The sequence below is a fragment of the Typopeltis vanoorti genome, chromosome 3 (genome assembly GCF_054136105.1).
Source record: "Typopeltis vanoorti isolate ZY-2024b chromosome 3, IOZ_Tvanoo_1.0, whole genome shotgun sequence".
Taxonomy (NCBI): domain Eukaryota; kingdom Metazoa; phylum Arthropoda; class Arachnida; order Uropygi; family Thelyphonidae; genus Typopeltis; species Typopeltis vanoorti.
This window is the reverse complement of record NC_143551.1, coordinates 32317751-32340145: the sequence shown is the minus strand read 5'-3', so window position 1 is coordinate 32340145 and position 22395 is coordinate 32317751. Positions and strand designations below refer to the sequence as shown.

General features: G+C 37.2%; 1 protein-coding gene across 1 annotated transcript in view; it reads right to left on the bottom strand.

Annotated features, from left to right (window-relative positions):
• Positions 1 to 22395, bottom strand: part of LOC150108025 (protein unc-13 homolog 4B-like) — a 163966-nt gene that overhangs the window by 119897 nt on the left and 21674 nt on the right. The window contains exon 3 of the mRNA XM_090415771.1: positions 17358 to 17518. Coding sequence (XP_090271897.1) covers positions 17358 to 17518 — 161 coding nt within the window. The remainder of the gene's footprint in view (positions 1 to 17357; positions 17519 to 22395) is intronic.

Here is a 22395-nt window from a genome sequence, read left to right as displayed (position 1 = left end):
TACTTCTACATGTCAGTGTCCTCCGCATCATTCCCAGAAGTCTTTGTGTTGTCTTCACAATTTTGGCGATGTGTTCCCTAAATTTTAGATCCTTATCCACTATCACCCCCAGATCTCTTATTTCCTCTACCTCCAACAATATATTCTCACCAAGCATAAATTCTGCATCCCATCTTTGTTTTCCAAATTTTAAAACTTTACATTTTGCAACATTGAACTCACATCCCCATTTCCATGCCCAATCACTCAATTTATTCAAGTCTTCTTGCAAGGCCACAACATCTTCACTACTCTTTATGGTTCGTCCCAAATTTGCATCATCTGCAAACAACTGAATATCTCCATCCAAATCTTTGGCAATATCATTAATATACAAGTTAAATAGTAATGTCCCTAAAACAGACCCCTGAGGCACTCTACTAGTGACTTTCCTTTTCCTGGATATCGCCCCCCCCCCCCATACACAACTTGTTGATACCCATCAGATAGCCAGTCCCCAATCCAATGCACTAATCTAATATCTAACCCCATCTGCTCTAGTTTGACTGTCAACTTATCATGAGGTACTCTATCAAAAGCCTTTGCGAAATCCAAGTATATTACTGTGTATCCTCCTCCTCTCTCCAAGGAAGCAGTCACTTTATTGTAATAAGTAGTAAGTAAGTTTTAGTAAGTAATTACTAAAACATGACCTCCCTTTAGCAAATCCATGCTGTCCATCAAAGATTATACCATTTTTGTCAACCCAACTCTGGATCCTAGTTCTCACAAGCTTCTCCAACAACTTAACCACAACACCTGACACAGAGATAGGCCTATAGTTTGATGCTTGAGTTCGATCACCTCCTTTATGAAGTGGCACAATCTTGCCCTCCTTCCACTCCTTAGGGACTTGACTGAGTGCAAGACTCATATTAAAAAAATATGTCAAGACAGGGGTGTCAACTCCCTGGTACATTCCTTCAGAATACGCGGTGATATATTATCAAGTCCCACAGCCTTATTTATATCTAGTTTACTGAACTCCCCAAACATCCCAACTTCAAGCAATTGAAACATTTTATTGTGGTAATCTTCAGAATTTTATTGAAGATGACTGTGGCATTGCCTTTATCTAGAGGTAAAATAATGATGTTTTGGTTCTTTTTAAGATTCTTTAAGGCCTGTCTTTCTGCAGGAGAAAGGTTATTTCTTGGAGGTTTAGCATTATTGATAATGAAGATGATATATATATATATATATATATATATATATATATATATATATATATATATATATATATATATATATATATCATCTTCATTATCAATAATTCATTATATATATATATATATATATATATATATATATATATATATATATATATATATATATATATATATATATAGACACACACACACACACACACACACACACACACACACACACACATACATATGCATAAATATAAATGATATAGATATGATAATGACTATTATCTAAAATTCTAGTAAAAATTACAGACTGATGTTACTAATTAAAAAAAAATCTAATCTGGTAAAACGTATTTTCAGATGATTATTTCAAATTTAAAAAGTGTAATCACATCCAGTTCTTCATGGCAGCAAATGATTGTCATGGGATGCTGTCAATGGTAAACAAAATGCTCATCAAATGATGTCTTTTACTCTTTCCACACTTTTTATGTTCTGAATCAATTCCATTCCACAACTCTAAGCAAAAAAAACTGTGCCTCACTGCCATCATAGCTCCTCCTTATATAACCAGGTAGGATAGTGGTGACATGAGACAGAGATCAAGGATTCTTCTTCTTCTTCATGTAGCTTCCTCAGTGAGAGGGCGCAGCACCATGTCCTTCCAAGACCATAATCCATGACCAAGGATTATGAAAGATATTATTATAATTATTATCATTACTCAGGCCTCCATAGAGTCAAAAGACTCATCGCAGGAGGTCCTTCCTTGGAAACACAAAGTCTATCAAGACTGATTGCGGGAGGTCCCTTCTAGGAAACACAAAGTCTATCATACCACTCCTTAAACTCATTGACTATTCTCACTTTCACCACTCTATCAGGCATTCCAAAGTTCAGCCGCCATCCATGGAAAGAAACTGTGAGCAAGAGGATGAGGAGCGGTTCGGCAGGAAGGTGTAATTTCCAAGGATGGTCCCTTGTCATCACACCTTCCTGCTGTTCAACCAAGCAAAAGAACTCCCCAATGTGAACCCTGTAACCACCTCTCAACAGTTTAAAAATCTCAATCATATCACCTCTCCTTCTTCTATCCACCATACTCTACAGTTCACAATACCTCAGCTGATCCTCATAATTAACATTGTACAGTTCTGAAACCATCTTTGTTATCTGCCTTTGTACCCTTTCCACAGTTAATTTATCCCCTTCAAATCCTAGGGACCAAATCTGAGAACAATACTCTAAGTGTGGTCTGATCAGGATCTTATACAACGGAATGATAACTCTTTTATCTCTACAGGTCAGTGTCCTTCTCATTATTGCAGCAATCCTCTGTGTTACCTTCACTACCTTTGCAATATGCCCCCTGAATTTCAGGTTTCTATGAATCACCAACCCCAGATCTCTTATCTCTCCTACTTCCTCCAGTATAGCTCTTCCAACAGAGTATGCAGAGTAGCATCGATGTGTCCCAAACCTCAAGACCTTACATTTTGCTGCATTAAACCGACATCCCCATTCATTAGCCCATCTATCAAGCTTATTTAAATCCTCTTGCAGGGCTACCACATCTGCACTATTACTAATAATCCTTCCCAGCTTTGCATCATCTGCAAACAACTGAATATCCCCCTGCAATCCACTGGCTATGTCATTGATATAAAGGTTAAACAATATAGGTCCTAGTACTGAGCCCTGTGGGACCCCACTTGTAACTCTCTGCCTCCTTGAAACTGCCCCACCATACACAACTCTCTGATACCAATCAGACAGCCAATCCTGAATCCAGTTGATCAACCTGACATCTGAACCAATGTGCTGAAACTTAAATATCAGTTTTTCATGTTGCACCCTGTCAAATGTCTTCACTAAGTCCAAGAAAATGGCAGTATATGCTTTTCGTTCATCTACTGCTTTTGTAACTTTATTATAAAAGGCTAGCAATTACTAAAACAAGAGTGCCCCTTAACGAATCCATGATGACTCTCACAGATAACATTACCCTCATCTGCCCCATGCTGTATACGGTCCCTCACCAATTTCTCCAAGATCTTAACAATTACTGATGACACACAAACTGGCCTATAATTAGACACTTCCAGTCTGCTAGCACCTTTATGCAATGGCACTATCTTACCTTCCATTCATTCCCTGGGCACCTTTCCTGCAGTCAGACTTTCATTGAAAAGCCAGGTCAAAGGAGCTGTCAGTTCTTTAGCACATTCTCTCAAAACTCATGGTGAAATACCATCAGTCCCACAGATTTAATGACATCCAGAGTACTCAGTATTTAGAACACACTCTTCTCCTGCAACTCTAAATCTCGAATCTGCCCTATCCCTCGAGCATTAAAATTTACTCTTCCAGGAACAAATACTCCAATAAAGTGTTCATTGAACAATTCCACTATATCCTCTGGATCAGTCACACTATTCCCATTTTTATCCCACAATGTCATTTTTCCACAATCATTTCTCCTCCTACTGGCCACTTAGCTAAAAAATTCCCTAGGATTTTCTTTGGATCTTAGGACTAATCTCTTCTCATATTCCAGTTTCACCTTCCTTAACATACTAGTCACTCTCCTGGCCTGTGTCTTATATTCTACATGCATCTGCTTTTCACCTTATATCTCTTCCATAGCTTCTTCTTCACATGTAGTTCCTGTTTAATATTATTTGTCATCCACTTTACTCCAAATTGTGTCCTCTTCTTCACTTGTGGAATATAGTTTACTATTGCTGCTAATAAATATTCCTTAACAATTTCACAAGCACTAATGATATCCCAGCCTTCCAATTCCTCCCTCCATGAAACTTCCGCAAGTTGATGTCTAAGACTATTATAATCACCTGCCTTATAATTCCACATAAGTTCCCGTCTCTTTGATACTCCTGCATGTCTATTCATCTTCCAAATCAAAATCACATGGTCACTCTCTCCAAGTGGTGGGAGAGATGTGTTCTCAGTTATTATCAACTATTCTGATGCTATGACCAAATCCAAAACTCTTGAACATCTTGTTCCCTCTATTACATGTTGCCTAAGACATTTGTCCCTCAAGAATTCTAGAAATTCCATTCCCTTATTGCCACATGCATCTTCCTCTCCCCAATTTATACTGCTGTAGTTAAAATCTCCAATAACAATCATTCTTCTTGCCCTTGCCAAGCTCAACTGTCTAAACATCTCATGGTTCCTCCCCCCTCTATGCTCCTTGGTTTGTAGCAACACCCCCCCCTCACTAAATATCCTGTCTTGCCCACTTCTACCTCACACCATATGCTTTCAAAATCCTTAATGTCACTGCCTTCCAAGGCCTCCATTCTTCTGTCAACCACGTCTGTGTGATCCCAATTCCTCTCCTTTATTCCAGATACTCCTGGTATTAGTGTTAGCAGAATGATTTTGAAGGAAGAATTGAATTGTTTAAGAGAAATATACTACATTTGAATGGTTTCAGTGTGAGTCAATTGGAGAGACTACTGCAGGAAGGGAGAGAATGAATCAGAGAAAATAAAAAATGAAATTTTTTATTTGCTCTGATTCTGATGTGAAAGAGTGGTAGAGTAGGTCACAAGAGACTGAAATGGTGCTTATGAATAAAGAAGTAGACAGCATGAGAGTAGAGAATGAGAGAACAAGTGTGCAAGACAAACAGAGAAATCAGGAGACTCATGGTGGACAACAGAACACAGCATGAGAAAGGTAGATGTTAAAAGAGGATTTGAATTTGTGTGTAGACAAGAGAATGGGGAAATAGTTGGATTTGAAGAAGGTTCTGGAATGAGTAAGGAGAAAAAGAAATGGTTTGAGAAAGGCATAGAGAAGTCACATCTAATACAGTAAGTGGTACCAGTGAAACTGGTTATAGAACCCAGATGAGCCATTGTGTTTGTATACGAATGCTAGAAGTATCAGAAACGAGTGTAATGAAATATGGTTGCATTGATTGAGTTTGTTCACTCAAATAATGTTGGAATAGGTGAGATGTTGTTGGATAAGGATGACATTCAATCAAGAATAGATGTGAAAAAGGCATGATTTATTTTGTGAAAATAAAAAGGGTAAAAGGTGAGGTAGAGTGCTATTGATGATAGAAACAGAATTAATGCCAATACAAGGTATATAGGCAAGGGGAAAATAGTAGTAATGGTTTCAAGGCAGTATGGTATGAGATCGAGGTGAATAGAATGAAATACTTTGTTGGATGTTGCTATATACCTGGTAATGTGGAGGATAGTGACCATAAAATGCATACTCAAATTAGCCAAACAAATGGGAAAAGGATATTCATTATGGGTGATTTTTATTACAGCAATATATATTAGGATGAAGAGATAGGAAGTGGAAGTAAAGAAAATGAGTTTCTTGAGTTTTTGAGGGACCACTATCTCAGGCAGTATCTAACAGAGTGCACACAAGCATTGAAGGTCATGGATTTGATTACCTCATCAGAGGATGTCATTAGAAGTGAGATGTCAAATCACTCCATAGTTGATGAAAGTGACCAGAAAGTGATTACTTCAGTAGCTGCCAGCCATGTGAGGACTTCTGTGAGGAAAGGACATATGTAGAACTACAAGGCTGGTGATTATGAGAAGCTCAGGAAACAGCTTGCAGGTGTAGCATGGAATGAGGAGGTGACTGAAAAGGAGATCAATGCTGCTTGGGTGACATTCAAGAACTATCTAGTAGAAACAATGTCTAAATGTATTCCAGGGGGTCAGAAGGTTAAATAAGGTAGGTGTGTAATAAATGAATGAATGAAGAGATGAAGCATAAAATTCAGGGAAAGAAGGCATTATGGAAGCAATATAAGAGGAGTAGTAATAATCAATTCCATGAGGAGTACAAGAACAGGCAAGGAGATTAATAAGGAGAGGAAAGTGAAGTTTTGAGCAGAAGTTAGATAATGAATCTATGGAAAAAAAAGAAGAAAAACTCTAGGTAGTCCTTTATATATAGCGAGCAAAAAAAAAAAAGAAAAAAAGAATCATGGTAGGATGACATTAATTGGAGAAAATGGTATAATCACAACTGCAGTGAAGAATATAGTTGAATTATTTAATGAGCAGTTCGTAAAGGTCTTTCATCCTTGTGAATGTCACATCTTGGAGAATTTGAGACTAGTGAAAGATTATTATGATTATTATTACCATGTGACCTCCATGAAATCAGAGACTCATTGTGAAAGGTACACACTATTGCACATGATGCTTATCCAATCATGCCTTACACTGATTCAATGTGTCTACATTCACAAAACACACTCATGAAATTCATTCCACTCACCAACCATCTCCATGCAAAGAACCTAATCCTCACTGATCTGCTCACACCTCCTTATACAGTTTATAGTGATGGCCTCTTGTTCTCACCCCATCTCCCATGCTATGAAAAATCTCTTTCATGTTGAACTGATAACAACCCCTGAATAGCTTTATATGTGTCAATCATATCCCCCTCACCTCTTCCTCCTATTCATGAGGCTCTGCAATTCACTTTCTCTCAATCTGTCCTTGTACTCCACATTCCAAAGACCACTGACTACCTTTGTGAATTTTCACTGGACCCCTTCTAACATATTCTCATCACCATGAAAATCCAGCGACCAAATCTGTGCACAGTAATCCATATGAGGCCTGATCAATGGCATCATAATCTCTCTATTTCTGCATGTCAGGTCATCTGCATCATTGCCATCATCCAATGTGAAATCATCGCAACTTGTGCAATGTGGCCCCTAAATTTCAGGTTCTTGTGCACCATCAGTCTTAGATCTCTCATCTCCTCCATTCTACTTCCTTTAAAGTTTCTGCACCAGGTGTATACTTTGCATTCCATCGTTGCTTACCAAATCTCAAAACCTTACATTTTGAAACAATGAACTGATAGTTTCACTTACCTACCCATTTATGCAATCTATTCAAGCTCTCCTGGAAGGCCATAGCATATACTTGAGTCTGCATTGTTCTACCCAGTTTTACATCATCTGCAAACAGCTGCATATCACAGGTCCCAAAACTGATCTCTGTGACACACTAGTGGTGACCTTTCTTTCATTCTTTCTTTCTTTCTTTCTTTCTTTCAAGTATTCTTTCAGAATACTGTACCCCATATACAATTTTCTGATACGTATCTGACAGTCAATCACTGATAAAACTCAGAAGTCTGCTATCCAATCTCATCTGTTTCAATTCACTTAACAGCCTATCAAATTTTTGCAAAATCCAAGTACACCACTGTATATGCATCTCTCTTGTCCAAGATATTTGTCACCATGTTATAATATACGAGGGTGGTCTGAAAAGTTCTCTGCCTTGACCATAGATGGCAACATATTGGCAAGATTTTTTTTTCAAAGTTGATACATCTGTCATAAGCATCCATGTGAAATTACAAGTCATTCTATCAAGTAGTTTGTTTTATACAGCTGTCTGAAGCAAAGGTGTTGTCTGTATCCCTTGAAATGGATAAAATTAAGTATCGTGATATTAATATTGAAAAATTTATAGACACTCTTCTCCTTTGTTTTGACAATTAAGAAATGAGCTGTTGAGTTTAAATGGGGTCGTACCAGCCATGAAGATGATCCACATGAAGGAAGCCCAAAAAGTGTAACAATATCAGAAATCATTGATCAAGTGCACGATATGGTATTGGATGACCTGCAAGTCAAAGTGCATGAAATTGCTGAGACTACAGGCATTTCAAAAGAATGTGCAGGATATATTTTGCATGAAGAATTGCATATGAAAAAGCTTTGCGCAAGATTGGTGTCGAGCTTGCTCACAGCAGATCAAAAATGCACTCGCATGAAAATCTCTGAACAGCGCTTGGAGCTTAACAAGAATAAAACTGATTTTTTTGCGGCGATTTATTACTATGGATGAGAATTGGATTCACCATTACACACCACAATCCAAACAGCAGTGAAAAGAAGACAAAATCAGTTCCATCAGCAGGAAATGTCATGGCATCAGTGTTTTGGGATGCTAAAGGCATTTTGTTTATTATCTTGAAAAGGGTAAAACAATAACCAGGTAATATTATTCCAATCTTTTAACCAGACTAGAAGAAAAAATTTGTGAGAAAAGACCCTGTTTGCAGAAGAAAAAAATCACCTTTCATCGAGATAATGCACCTGCCCACAAAGGTGTTATGGCAATGGGAAAATTAAAGGATCTACACTATGAATTGTTGGAATATTCACCCTATTCCCCAGATTTGGCTCCCTCTGACTTCTATCTCTTCCCAAAACTAAAACTCTTCCTCGCTGGTCAATGTTTTTCTTCGAATCAAGAGGTGATCGCAACTGTGGAGGGGTATTTTGCAGATCTTACTGAGAACCACTACAGGAATGGGATAATGGTGCTAGAGCATCGCTGGAATAAATGAATTAGTCTTATAGGAGATATGTTGAAAAAAAAAAAATTTTTTAAATTATAAATTGGTTTTTCATTGTTAGGCCAAACACTTTTCAGGCTACCCTCGTATATGTAAGTTAGTAAAACATGACATCCCTTTAACAAACCCATGCTGATAACCACAGAGAATACTGCTGTTATCAACCCATTTTTGTGTCCTACTTTTCACCAATGTTTTCAGTACCTTCACCACAACTCCAGCTTTACAGATTGGCCTATAATTTGAATCTACAGCTTTATCGTCATCTTATGCAGGGGGGGGGGGAATTTTATCCTCCTTCCCCTCCCATGGAACCTATGCTGTTGAAAGACTCTTATTAAACAGGCATGCCAATGCTACTTCCAATTCCCTAGAACATTCCCTTAAGATGCATGGTGATGTCATCAAATTCTATTACCTTATTGAGATCAAGGTTAATGAAATAGGAAACAGTGGTGGCCCATGAAGTTTTAAGTGGAGGTGCTGCCTATACAAAATAATTTTAAAAAATTATTTTTTTCCTAATCAGTAACCAATTTATTAATAAATAAATCTGTAGATTTATTTAATAAATAAATTATTTATTAATTAAATAAATATTTATTTAATAAATAAATGTAAATTTATTTATTAAATAAATCTGTAGATTTATTTATTAATAAATTGGTTACTAATTAGGAAAAAAATAATTTTTTAAAATTATTTTGTATAGGCAGCACCCCCCACTTAAAACTTCATGGGCTGCCACTGATAGGAAAGGATCTGAGAGAAACTGTTCGTTTGTTTGCTGATTATGCAAAGTTGGGTAGAGCAATGGTAAATGCACATGATGTCAAAATTTTGCAGGATGATTTGGATAGATTGGAGGACTGGGCTAAGGAGAATGCATGTCAATTTAATGTGGCAAAGTGTACGGTTATGTATTTTGGGGTGAAAAGATTAGCAGCAGTATACCACATTAGTGGAACTGTACTCCAGTAGATTGACGAGGCCAGGGATTTGGGAGTGTTGGTGGATAAGGAGTAGAAGTTTAGGGGGTACGTTGCAAAAGTGGCTAAATCAGCTCATCAAATCACTTGGTTACTGAAGAATACTTTGACGAGCAGAGACAAGCACGTAAGTGTTCCTTTGTATTGAGCCTTGATAAGACCCAATCTTGACTACTATGCCCAGATCTGGGTGCAAGGGTTGCTTCTTGATGGGGAGAAGGTGGAGAGGATCCAGAGACGAGTGACCAAGACGATAGCAGGTCTATGGAATGAACCTTATGAGAACAGATTGAGGATTTGTGGGTTTCAGAAATTGGTTGATAGGCAGAAAAGGGGTGATACGATTGAGACATTCAAATTACTAAAGGGTTTCTATAAGATTAATTCAGAGGATATTTTTCCAAACAGGACTGGTGGTGGGAGGACTAGGGACCATCCATAGAAACTGGACAAGAGTGTGATTAGCAAGGGTGTTAGAACTAGGTTTTTACTTGGAGAGTGGTGAATGAGTGGAATAAGTTGCCAGAGTCTGTTATGGATGCCATGACTGTGAATGAGTTCAAGGCAAAGTATGATAGATACTGTGTGGATGTTGAATAGTTGTTCTTGACATAATGTTTAGGGCCTCCCTCGATGAGTCTAGGGACTCCTTGGAGTTGCCCATGATAATAATAATAATAATAATAATAATAATAATAATAATAAAGGTTATTTATTTCCTCATAAAGCTCCTGCTCACTCACAATTAAGCCATCATCTCCTATGTCCCCTACACTTAAGTTCCTCGTGATTCCATCCTGATCAGGATGAAACATCCTTTCAAATTGATCGCTGAATACCTCTTCTGTGATAATGTCTTCTGTAGCAGTTACCATTCTACCATTTTCTCCATTGACATCTTACCATGATTATTCTTCTTTCTACTTGCACATATCTAGAAAACCTCTAGGGTTTTTCTTCATCTGATTTGCCAATTTCTGCTCATACTGCACTTTTCTTTTCATTACTAACTCAGTTACTCTCTTGACTTGTTCTTTATACTCTTCATGTAACTGATGAAGAGTATAAAGAATAAGATGAATTATTACCATTATTCATCTTGTACTGTCTCCAAAGTAGCTTCTTTTTCTTCCAGATTTAATGCTTAAGGTCCTCATTCATCCATTTTACTTATTCAACCTTTTGACCTTCAAAACACATTCACACATTGATGCTGTTATTATTATTATTATTATTATTATTCAGGCCTCCAAGGAGTCAAAAGACTCATCGAGGGAGGTCCTTCCTAAGACATAAAGTCTGTCAAGACTCACTGAGGGGAGGTCCCCCCCCCCTGAGAAACACAGAGTCCATCATACCACTCTTTAAACTCACTGACCGTTCTCGCTCCCACCACGCCATCAGGCAATGCATTCCACGGCTCAACCACCCTCCACACAAAGAAACCACTCCTTACCCTCTTGCTCACAGTTTCCTTTCGTAACTTCCAGGGATGGCCTCTTGTCATCACTCCTTCCCGCTGATCAACCAAGCGAAAGAACTCCCCAGTGTCAACCCTGTAACCACCTCTCAACAGTTTAAAAGTCACAATCATATCACCTCTCCTTCTTCTATCCACCAAACTCTGCAGTCCACATTCTCTCAGCCGATCCTCATAACTATCCTTGTACAGTCCTGAAACCATCTTTGTCATCCGTCTTTGTATCCTTTCCACAGTTAATTTATCCCCTTCAAATCCTGGGGACCAAATCTGAGAGCAATAGTCCAAGTGTGGTCTGATCAGAGACTTATACAACGGAATGATAACCCTCTTATCTCTGCAGGTCAGTGTCCTTCTCATAATAGCAGCAATCCTCTGTGTTACCTTCACCACCTTTGCAATATGTCCCCTAAACTTCAGGTTTCTATCAATCATCAACCCCAGATCTCTTGTCTCCCCTACTTCCTCCAGTATAACTCCTCCCATAGAGTATGCAGCATCCCATCGATGTTTCCCAAACCTCAAGACCTTACATTTTGCTGCATTAAAATGACACCCCCATTCATTAGCCCATCTATCTAGCTTATTTATATCCTCTTGCAGGACTACCACATCTGCACTATTACTAATAATCCTTCCCAGCTTTGCATCATCTGCAAACAACTGAATATCCCCCTGCAATCCACTGGCTATGTCATTGATATAAAGGTTAAACAATATAGGTCCTAGTACTGAGCCCTGTGGGACCCCACTTGTAACCCTCTGCCTCCTGGAAACTGCTCCACCATACACAACTCTCTGATACCTATCAGACAGCCAATCCTGAATCCAGTTGACCAATCTGACATCCAGACCCATGTGCTGCAACTTAAATATCAGCTTATCATGTGGCACCCTGTCAAATGCCTTCGCCAAGTCTAAGAAAATTGCAGTATATGCCTTTCCCTCATCTAATGTTCTTATAACTTTATTATAAAAGGCTAGCATATTGCTAAAACAAGAGCGTCCTTTCACAAATCCATGTTGATTCTCACAGATAACATTACCTTCATCTGCCCAATGCTGTACACGGTCCCTCACTACTTTCTCCAAGATCTTAACAACTACTGATGACACACAGACTGGCCTATAATTAGACACTTCCAGTCTGTTACCACCCTTATGCAATGGCACTATCTCACCTTCCTTCCATTCCCTGGGCACCTTTGCCAAAGCCAGACTTTCATTGAAAAGCCACGTTAAAGGTACTGTCAATTCCCTAGCACATTCTCTCAAAACTCATGGCGAAATACCATCCAGTCCCACAGCTTTACTGACATCCAGAGTACTCAGTATCTGAAACACACTCTCCTCCTGTACCTCCAGACCTCGTACCAGTCCTATCCCTCTAGCATTAAAACTGACTCCTCTAGGATGAAATACTCCAATAAAGTGTTCATTGAACAATTCCACTATGTCCTCTGCATCAGTCACTCTATTCCCATTTTTATCCCACAATATCATTCTTCCACAGTCATTTCTCCTCCTACTGGCCACATAGCTAAAAATTCCCTAGGATTTTCTTTGGATCTTAGGGCCAATCTCCTCTCATATTCCAGTTTCGCTTTCCTTACCACACTAGTCACTCTTCTGGCCTGTGTCTTATATTCCTCATGCATCTCTTCACCTATCTCCTTATATCTCTTCCATAGCCTCTTTTTCGCATGCAATTCCTGTTTAATATTGTTTGTCATCCACTTTACTTCAAATGTATTTATTAGTTCCCAAGCAGCATTTATTTCCTTACAACTCAACTTCTCATTCCATGTTATAGCTCCACGCTTGTCATAATCACCAGCCTAATAATTCCACATATATCCCTTCCTCACAAAAGTCTACATATCTGCTCAGTCTCAACCTCTCCATCCAGATAGCAATATATTCCATCTTCATATGCACACATCACTGCCTTTTTCAACATCCACTCTACCTATGCCATGTCTCTCTGTCCATCCAGTCTCCTTGTGTTTCCCTGTTACTCCTGCATTTCCATTCTCTCTTCATCTCTCACATTACCACTCTCTTGTTTCAACTTATTTGTTGTTGGCAACACACTGAAAACCATTCCCACCACACTGTTGTCTTTTACTATTTTCAATAACCTCCTGATATTCACCCTTACCGCTACTCCTTATGTCTACTTAGATCACAATTTGTCCCGCAATCACAACTAACACTCATTTCTTCCTTATGTCTAATGCCTGATTTATCCTACTCATTCTTCCCTCCTGGATAGCAGACCTTATGGACTCTCCCATTAACCAATCCTCTAACTATGGATTCTGGAATCACTTGTCACTTATTTTACTTTTTTTTCTTTAATTGTATTCTCTTGCACATTTTCGTTAATTTCCAATTAATGTCTAACATCACTCTGCATATTCCTCATTTTATTTTTCATTTTCAATAACTATTTCATGAAATTTTTCATTTTAACAATTTCATTCTCGGACACTCCACAGTCTCGCAACCTCTCATTCTGCCACACCTGACTTCCGTTTCCTCTTTCATACTTTCTTTCACTCACTTATCACTAACTTTTGCTTCCACATTCTTGCATTCCTTCACTCCCTCAGTTTCACTAGCTTTCGTTTCATTTCTGTTTCTTTCATTTATGCTGTCTTCTATGTTTTCAGTCAGTTTCATATTCACTGCTTCATAGTCTAATAATATATCACACTTTCTACAAATCTATACTTTCTCTCATCTCGTATTCATTCTCTCTCTCTCTCTCTCTCTCTCTCTCCACAAACACATCTCTTACACTCCACATGCATACATATTACACTCATGGCATCAAATCATTTTTGAAAAGTCTACGTCGTTAATCCCACTTGATTTTCACGGCACTTGCCTAGTCGCACCGGTTGATGCCTGTGTGATTGATCTTGTAAATACCACCATTATGTTATATTTAAAGAAGGGCAATTTTAACTAATAATTCACACAGACACACTTCATTATCAAAAATAAATAGTACAAGTACAACTAAAATTCATGAAATTTTGTCATTATCACTCAAAATAGCACTTATCTTTCCAGAGCTCTTTCCAACACTACACAACTTACAGCCTTGAAGTGAGGAGGAGACTGATGGTGAATGAGAAGAGAGGAAAATTAGCAAACTAGATGATAATAAGATTGTTGGACTTGATGATATATCACCATGTATTTTGAAGGAATGTGTGAGGAAGCTGACATATGCCTAGACATATTTGTTTAATATGAGTTACATTGGGTCAAGTTTCAAAGTAGTGGAAGGAAGCAAGATTGTACTGCTTCATAAAGGAGGTGACAGAATTCTAGCATCAAATTATAAGTCAATGTGTGTGTGTCAAGAGTTGTGGTTAAAGTGTTGGAAAACTGGCGAGATTAGGTATTCAGAATTGGGTTGACAACAATGGTATTATCTTTGCTAAAGATAATACCATTGTTGGACAGCATGGACTTGCTAAAGGGAGGTCATGTTTTACTAATCAATTTACTTATTATAATAGATGTCTTTTAACTATAATATAGATGATGTAGTCTATAATATAGATCTATATTATAGATCACGGGAGGTTGATGCACAGTAGTATACTCAGGCTCTGCAAAAGCTTTTGATAGATTTCCACATGAAAAGATAATCAAACTAGAGTATTATTAGACTAGTGCATTGCATTGGAGATTGTTGGATAGGTATAAACAAATTGTGTATGGGGAGCAATATCCCAGAAGAGGAAAGTCACTAGTGGTGTGCCTCAGGTGTCTGTTTTACGGCCATTGCTATTTAACCTGCATGTTAATGTACTGGGGAAGATTTGAATGGGGATATGCAACTGTTTGCAGCTGATGCAAAGTTGGGACGAACTATGAAGAGTATAGCACATGTTGTGGCCTTACAAGAAGACTTGAATAGGCTGATTGAATGGGCATGAGAGTGGAGTGGGGATGCCAGTTCAATGTTGCAAAATGTAAGGTTTTAAAATTTGTAAAACAAAGATGGGATGTAGAATTTACTCTTAGAGGGCATGTTTATTTTTAGGACATAATGCCAAAATTGTAAGGACAACACAACAAATTCTGGAAATGATGCAGAGGGCACTGACTTGTATAAGTAAGGAGATTCTTGTTCCATTGTATAAGGCTCTGATTAGGTCACACATGGACTATTGTGCACAGATTTCATCAAAAGGATGAAGAGATGTTAGAGAAGGTCCAGAAGTGATTGACCAAAATAGTTTCTGATCTCTAGAAGGTTGAATATGAAGAAAGGTTGAGACAATGAAATTTGCAGAGTCTAGTGGATAGGAGGTAGAGGAATGATATGATAGAGGCATACGAGTTAGTAAGGTGTTGTTATAGGATTAACATTGAAGAGGTTTTTCATAAAATGGTGGGAGATTGGAGAAGAACAAGAAGTCATCCCTGGAAACTGTATAAAGAGGTTGTGAGCAAGGCAGTTTGAAGCAGATTTTTTTGCTTGGAGAGTTGTGACTGATAGGAATGCATTGTCTGAGAGCATGGTGTCTGCAGAGAATTCCAATGTGTTTAAGGCATGGTTATGATGAATTGTTTGTATGAGAAAATGGACCTCCTAGATGAGTTTGTGACTCCATTGAGTCTTAGGATAATAATAATAATAATAATAATATGACTATAGCTGGTCTCTGTATCTTTACCAACCATGTTTACAAAATTCTAACAATCTTTCTTCTCTTTCATGCTTCCTTCCTAGTCCAAATTATCTAGTTTCTTTATATTCATTGTTCCCTCCCAAAACTGCATTAACATCTCCCATTACAGTTCAGATTATCTTTAATTGATGTTATTAGTTCCTCATATATCTCTTCTATCATGTAATCTTAAGAATTACTTGGCCTGTGTACTTGAATTATGATAAGATCCACTGATAATTGCTGTGATCAACATTCTGTCATTATGGTGGTAAGTATTTTTTTTTTACTTTCTTTCCCCATTCTTTACATAATAACAAACCTACTTACTGCAATGGATACTGTAGAGATTCTATAGTTTTCACTCTGGTAATTGCTACTGCTCTTCCATCTGATTTCACTATCCCCTAGAATTCCTACATCTTTATACTTTCTTGTTCTTTCAGTTCTTCTAATTTCCAGACTTTCTATTTTTTTAATGGATATTTATTGTATTTTGTCCAGGAATTCACACTCCTTTCCATTAAAGGGATTCCAGGAAACTCAGGGCTATGTTTTGAAGTTTCCTCTTCACAGTAATGTGCTTAGGAAAATAGTGCAATAGTTTCCCCTAGTTTTCTGCACTACAGTTTTGCAACTGTTTTCATGATTTGACTATACTTGCAAATATGTCTAGCTCTGACAAGTTGGTCAGCTAAATCTATATCAGTACTGATTAATAACAAGACTGCAGCTTCTTGTTATACTTCTAATTTTTTAGGTGCAAACTAAATTGTTAATTATAAAATCTTTAATTCATAACTACCTATATTTAAGCAATGTAACATTGCAGAAATATAAGTAGTTATTAATTCTAGTTTTTATAATTAATAATTTAGTCTATGTTGTCATTTCCTAAAAAATTAGAAGTATGTCTACCCAATGTATGAGCTTATCTACAAGCTTCTTGTTATGTTTCACTTGTTGGGCAAAGTTGAATGACCTTCATGCCTGGATGACCCTACCAGACGTACATACCCCTGACATGCTTTGTCCACTTTCATCCAAGGTAACCTCACTACCATGTTTAGGCAAGTAACAGAAGAGGGAAAGGTGTCATAAGATTAGCTTTATTGCTACAAGGTAGAGAAGCATATAAAGAGAAATCATTCCTCTTAATTTGTACTAACTGAAAATAAATTTAAGGCAAAATCTCATGGAAGAAGAAGAGCAGTTCTCCTATTCTCACATCTCTAATATATAATAATAAATGATACATTAACTATTCAAAAATCTATTTCACCTTTTACAAAACCTACTGAAAGTCAAAATTTTAAGAATTATTCCAACTTTTAGACAATTTTTAACACTTTAAAATTGCCAATATACTTAATTGTGATACCTATATTGGCATACTTATAGCGTGCATAAAATGTACAAAATGCTAGAGAGAGAGAAAATATGGGAGTGTAAAGGTAGTGAATAGGTCTGTATTATGATCCTGCTTAGGGTGGACCCTCAATGATGACTCTTGTGGCCCCATGTGGAACCAATGAAGTATGGCAATAATACAGTAATAAAAACTATAATAATAAAAGTTAGTTACATTTTTGGTGGTAATTTCTCAGCTACATAATTCTTAAGATTCTTTAACAAATAGTATATTTGTAAAATAGCTTCAATTTTGTCTTCTTTCTCTTCTTCACTGCAGTCTTCTAGGATATAATGAGCAAATGCTTGTACATAAGGTTGAACTCTATTCTCCAACTAGAAGATTCATAAACTAAAATGAATAAACTTTTAAATATGACAAGAAACTTATTTAAAAATTTACCTTTCTGTCTGTAATATAAGAATGAAAGACTGTAGCTCACTTAGTTTCAATGATGCTCTTTAGTTGGAAAAACCTGGGTTAGACTCCCATATAGGATGTGAAGAACTTTTATCAGGGGTTTTCAACTAAAGGTGAATTAGCCAGTCTCATCTAGAGATAGCTGGGTTTTGTCTGCTGGAAATCCAAATTTTTTTATCATATAAAATAAGCAAATTAGCCATAAAAACACACGCAATGTATAGCCATAAGAGACCACAAGAATAAGGATTAACAACACCATTCTGTCTGATCTGGTTTCAAAAGCATGCATGGTACAGTATGGACCTATGTGTAAGAGTAAAATAGACACAGATAGAAAGACAGAACATAAGAATGCATTCAAAATATTTTAAAAAGATTAGACACTATGTACATACACAGAGAATTAGACAGAGCAATTTTCAATACATTTAAAGAATTATTATTATTATTATTATGCCTAAAAACACTAATATACAAAGCACTATGCCAAAATATACTAAGATACACTATAACAATGTATGCTTTCTGTGCACCCTACAAATTAAATAGATTAATGTCGCTACAGTACAAAATGATAAAACTGATCTTTTGGGAACAAAGAGAAAATAACGACTTTATATATACTGCAATGTCAGAATGTAAAATACTGACAGCAAAACATTTATATCACTATGCAGCTTTGCTAAAACATTATTTCGATGCCAACTACAGGACAGTCAGAAATACATACCGTATAACAAGACCTCAGACAACTAATTATATCACATATCAATACAATAATCACTACGGAAAGGCCATGCGAAACTTCTACATACCAGACATGATAAACAAATTACCTTTTGAATACAGAAACCTTACAAACTACAATAGCCTGAAAAGAGCTCTATGGACATACTATGAACAAGAAACACGCACCCAAAATACCATACAAACTTAATGAAACACAATATATTTGTTCAGGCTTCCAGTTCAGCGACGCATCGATACATTCCAAGTTATTGTGTGTGTGTGTGTGTGTGTGCGTGCGCGCGCGTGCGTGCGTGCGTGCATGCGTGCGTGCGCGCGAATTTCTCAATCATAGATTTCGTAGCTTCCCAACACAGCAAAAAAAAAAAATAAATAAATAAATAAATAAATAAATAAATAACAACCAACTGGTGTCATTCTCAGATAAGCTTACATATAAGCTTCAAGGATGAAAGCAAAGAAATCAGTTCTCATCCAAGATGTATCATATGTAAACAAATGTACGTAATGTATCATATTACGTAATGTATGTAATGTATGTAATAACCGTAACAAAAGTATGCAATATAGAGTGATTATATCCATTGATATTGTATATATAGAGTGTAAAATTACAAAGAAACATCTGTAATAATCATCATTATGAATATGACCTCCATGGAATCAGAAACTTATTGTAAGAGGTACCATGCTTTAAACTGGTCACCAACCTCTCTCCATGCACCCTCCATCCCAACTCAACATCAACAGAGTTTAAGATTGGAACCATCAACATAAGAGGCATCAATGGAAAAAGAAATGCAACTAGTAGAAGAACTGGGTAAGCACCAGATTGATGTGATACACATCACTGAAACAAAGAATACAAAAACACGTGAGATTTTTCTGAGTAACAAGTACAAAATGTTATATTCAGGCAACAATAATCAGGGAAAAGAAGGAATAGCTACAGTATTCAACACTAAATATGAGGATAATCTTCTTGAATGGTAAGCAATATCAAGTAGAATAATATGAACAAATATTAGAATAGGAAATTGAACAATGAGATTTATTTGTGCCTATAGTCCCACAGAAGGCTGAACTGTGGAAGAAGTTGAGGAATTATTTAAAGCATTAGAGAAGGCAGCTGACACAACTGAAAAGGAAAAATTGGACTGTGTTGGAGATCTAAACACTAGAGGAAGAAATGATTATCAGACATGTAAAAATGTCTTGGGAAAATTTGCAGAAAAGAGAAAAGCTAATAATAATGGTAAATACCAGCTGGATTTCTATTCAGGACATGGACTAGTTATTATTAAAACCCATGTTTCAAAATAAAAATGTGCACAAATTCACATGGAGAAAAGATGTGAAAAATAAGAAAAAATCTCACTGACTATATTATTGTAGATAGTTATATCTTCATACTGGTTCAGGATACAAGAATATACAGAGGATTGAAAATGGAAGTAATCACCATTTAGTTTTGAGTATGATAAAACTGAATATCATCTTGAAAAGAAAAGTATGTAAGTGTGTAGGTTTCATAATGAATCAAAGTCAAGAAGCTTTCTGAAGTAAATAAACTGTAGACTGAAATACACAAACATTACTCAGGAAAAAGTGAAAGAGATTGAAAATAAGACCCAAACCCTGGAGATTCATTAGCAAACCCTTAATAAAACATGATTCATCCAGACAGGCATGTCATGAGATTGTCTGCAAGGATAGAAAAATCAAGAACTGCATGGTGGACTCAAGAAGTTAAAGAGGCAGTCAAGGAAAAGAGAAAGCTTATCAAAAAGTACCTGACAAGTAACTTGACTTGTGCTCTGAGAGAATATGGAGAAAAATGTAAGAAAAAAAGCAAACAAGTTAAACAAAAAGTCATGGGAAGACTTTGGTAAAAATACAGAAAATAAATATCAGGAAGGAGGTAAAATATCCTGATAGATATTGAAATCAAGGAAATAGTATCATCCATATGAATAACATTATGAAGGAAAGTGGTATTAAACATGATATCAAAATTGGAGATGTTAATCTCAACTCTTTACTTTATGCATGTGATGTTATATTATTAAATAAATCTAGTACAAGTCTGCAGGATTTCCTGACTAAATTGATTAACTGCTGTAATAAATTTGGTATGAAAATAAGCAATAAAAAAATAAGACAATGAAAATAGGCAGAAACATTGAAAAGCCAACTGTATCTTGAATGGAGAACCTGCAGAACAAGTAAAATATTGCAACTATTTAGTCACAATTTTTAGTGAAGATTATTATTATTAACATCTGACCTCCATGGTCAGATACTCATCATGAGAGGTACACAATATCACACACAAAGCTCATTCAACTGTGCCTTAAACTGATTCAATGTGTTTACATATACAACACACTCAAGCTTCAGATTCCACTCCTCAACCACTCTTGATGCAAAGAACCTTCTCCTCACACCCTCCTTCTACAGTTTCCAGGGATGGCCTCTTATTCTACCCCTTCTCTCATTCTATGAAAAATCTCTTCCATGTCAACCTGATAATAACCCTGTATTAACTTGTAAGTCACAATCATACCCAACTGCTTCTCCTCCTATTCATGAGGCTTTACAATTTATATTCTCTCAATCTTTCCTCATACACTCATTGTCACCCCCTAGAACAAGCAAACCATCCTCATGAACACACACACACAGATTACAGTCAAGAATATTTAAGACCCAGGCATTAGGCCTGATTCATCACCTATATCATAAGAGACTTTGTGGCATGCAGTACTTGCGGCATGTATGCTTCTAAGGAATTACATATGTGGTTTGTTAAAGAGAGTGGAGAGCGTATGTGCGCAAAATGCAGGCAGTTGGAGGAAATAACTACATTAGATATATCGATATCCGACTTTGTTGCTCCAGGAACGGAGAATGAAAGTAGGAAGACGAGTAGTATGATAGGAGAGAATGAGAAAATAATGGTTGATAGTGTGGAAGGTGTGAGTGACTGTGGAAGTTTAGGAGATGGTTTTGTTTGGGAGAGTGAATTTAGATTAAGAGTGACTGACCTGCAGCGGGAGATAGATGAGTTGAAAGAGGAGGTGGAATGTCTAGTGAATGAGAGCAGAAGTATGAAAGATAAGATTAGGAGAATGGAAGAGATGAATGCAAAGCGAATCAGAGTAGGAGAGAGAGAGAATTTAAGGAGTATGAGTGAGAGGTATGGGGGTGCTAGAAGAGGAGAGATTGGAAACAGTAGAAGAGAAGGAATGAGAGAGAGGTATGGGAATGCTAGCAGACGAGAGGATGAAAACAGTAGGAGAGACGGAATGAGAGAGAGATATGGAAGTGCTAGAAGAGGAGAGAATGGAAACGGTAGGAGAGATGGAATGAGAGAGAGGTATGGGAATGCTAGAAGACGAGCGGATGGAAACACTAGTAGGAGAGACAGAATGAGAGAGGGATATGGAAGTGCTAGAAGTGGAGAAAATGGAAACAGTAGGAGAGAGGGAATGAGAGAGATGTATGGGAGTGCTAGAAGAGGAGAGAATGGAAACAGTAGAAGAGAGAGGTATGGGAATGAAAGAAGAGGAGAGAATGGAAACAATAGGAGCGATGGAATGGTAAGAGGTATAATGTATGGTGACTCAATGATCCGTGGTGTTCAGGATAGGATGCGTGAGGAGTGTTTGCCAGGAGGAACAATAGAAAGGGTGGCTATGGCAATTAAGAGAAGTGAAAGGGTGGATGAGATGATTGTGATGGTAGGAACGAATGACTTGAGTGGTAATGTAAGTCGGGCAGCGAGAGATATGAGATTTTTGCTTGAGACTGTACGGAAGAAGACAGAGAGAGGAAAAATAGTGTGCGTGTTGCCTAGGTATGATAATGATGAGCTGAGCAGAAGAGCGGTGATATTGAATGGCATAATAGCGAGAATGTGTGACAAGAGAGGACTGGTATATGTGGATGCTTGGAGTGCGTTTGAGGAAAGAGAGGAGTTGTTTGCGAGAGACCGTTTGCATTTGAATGAGGAAGGACGTAGGCATCTGGAGAGATTGCT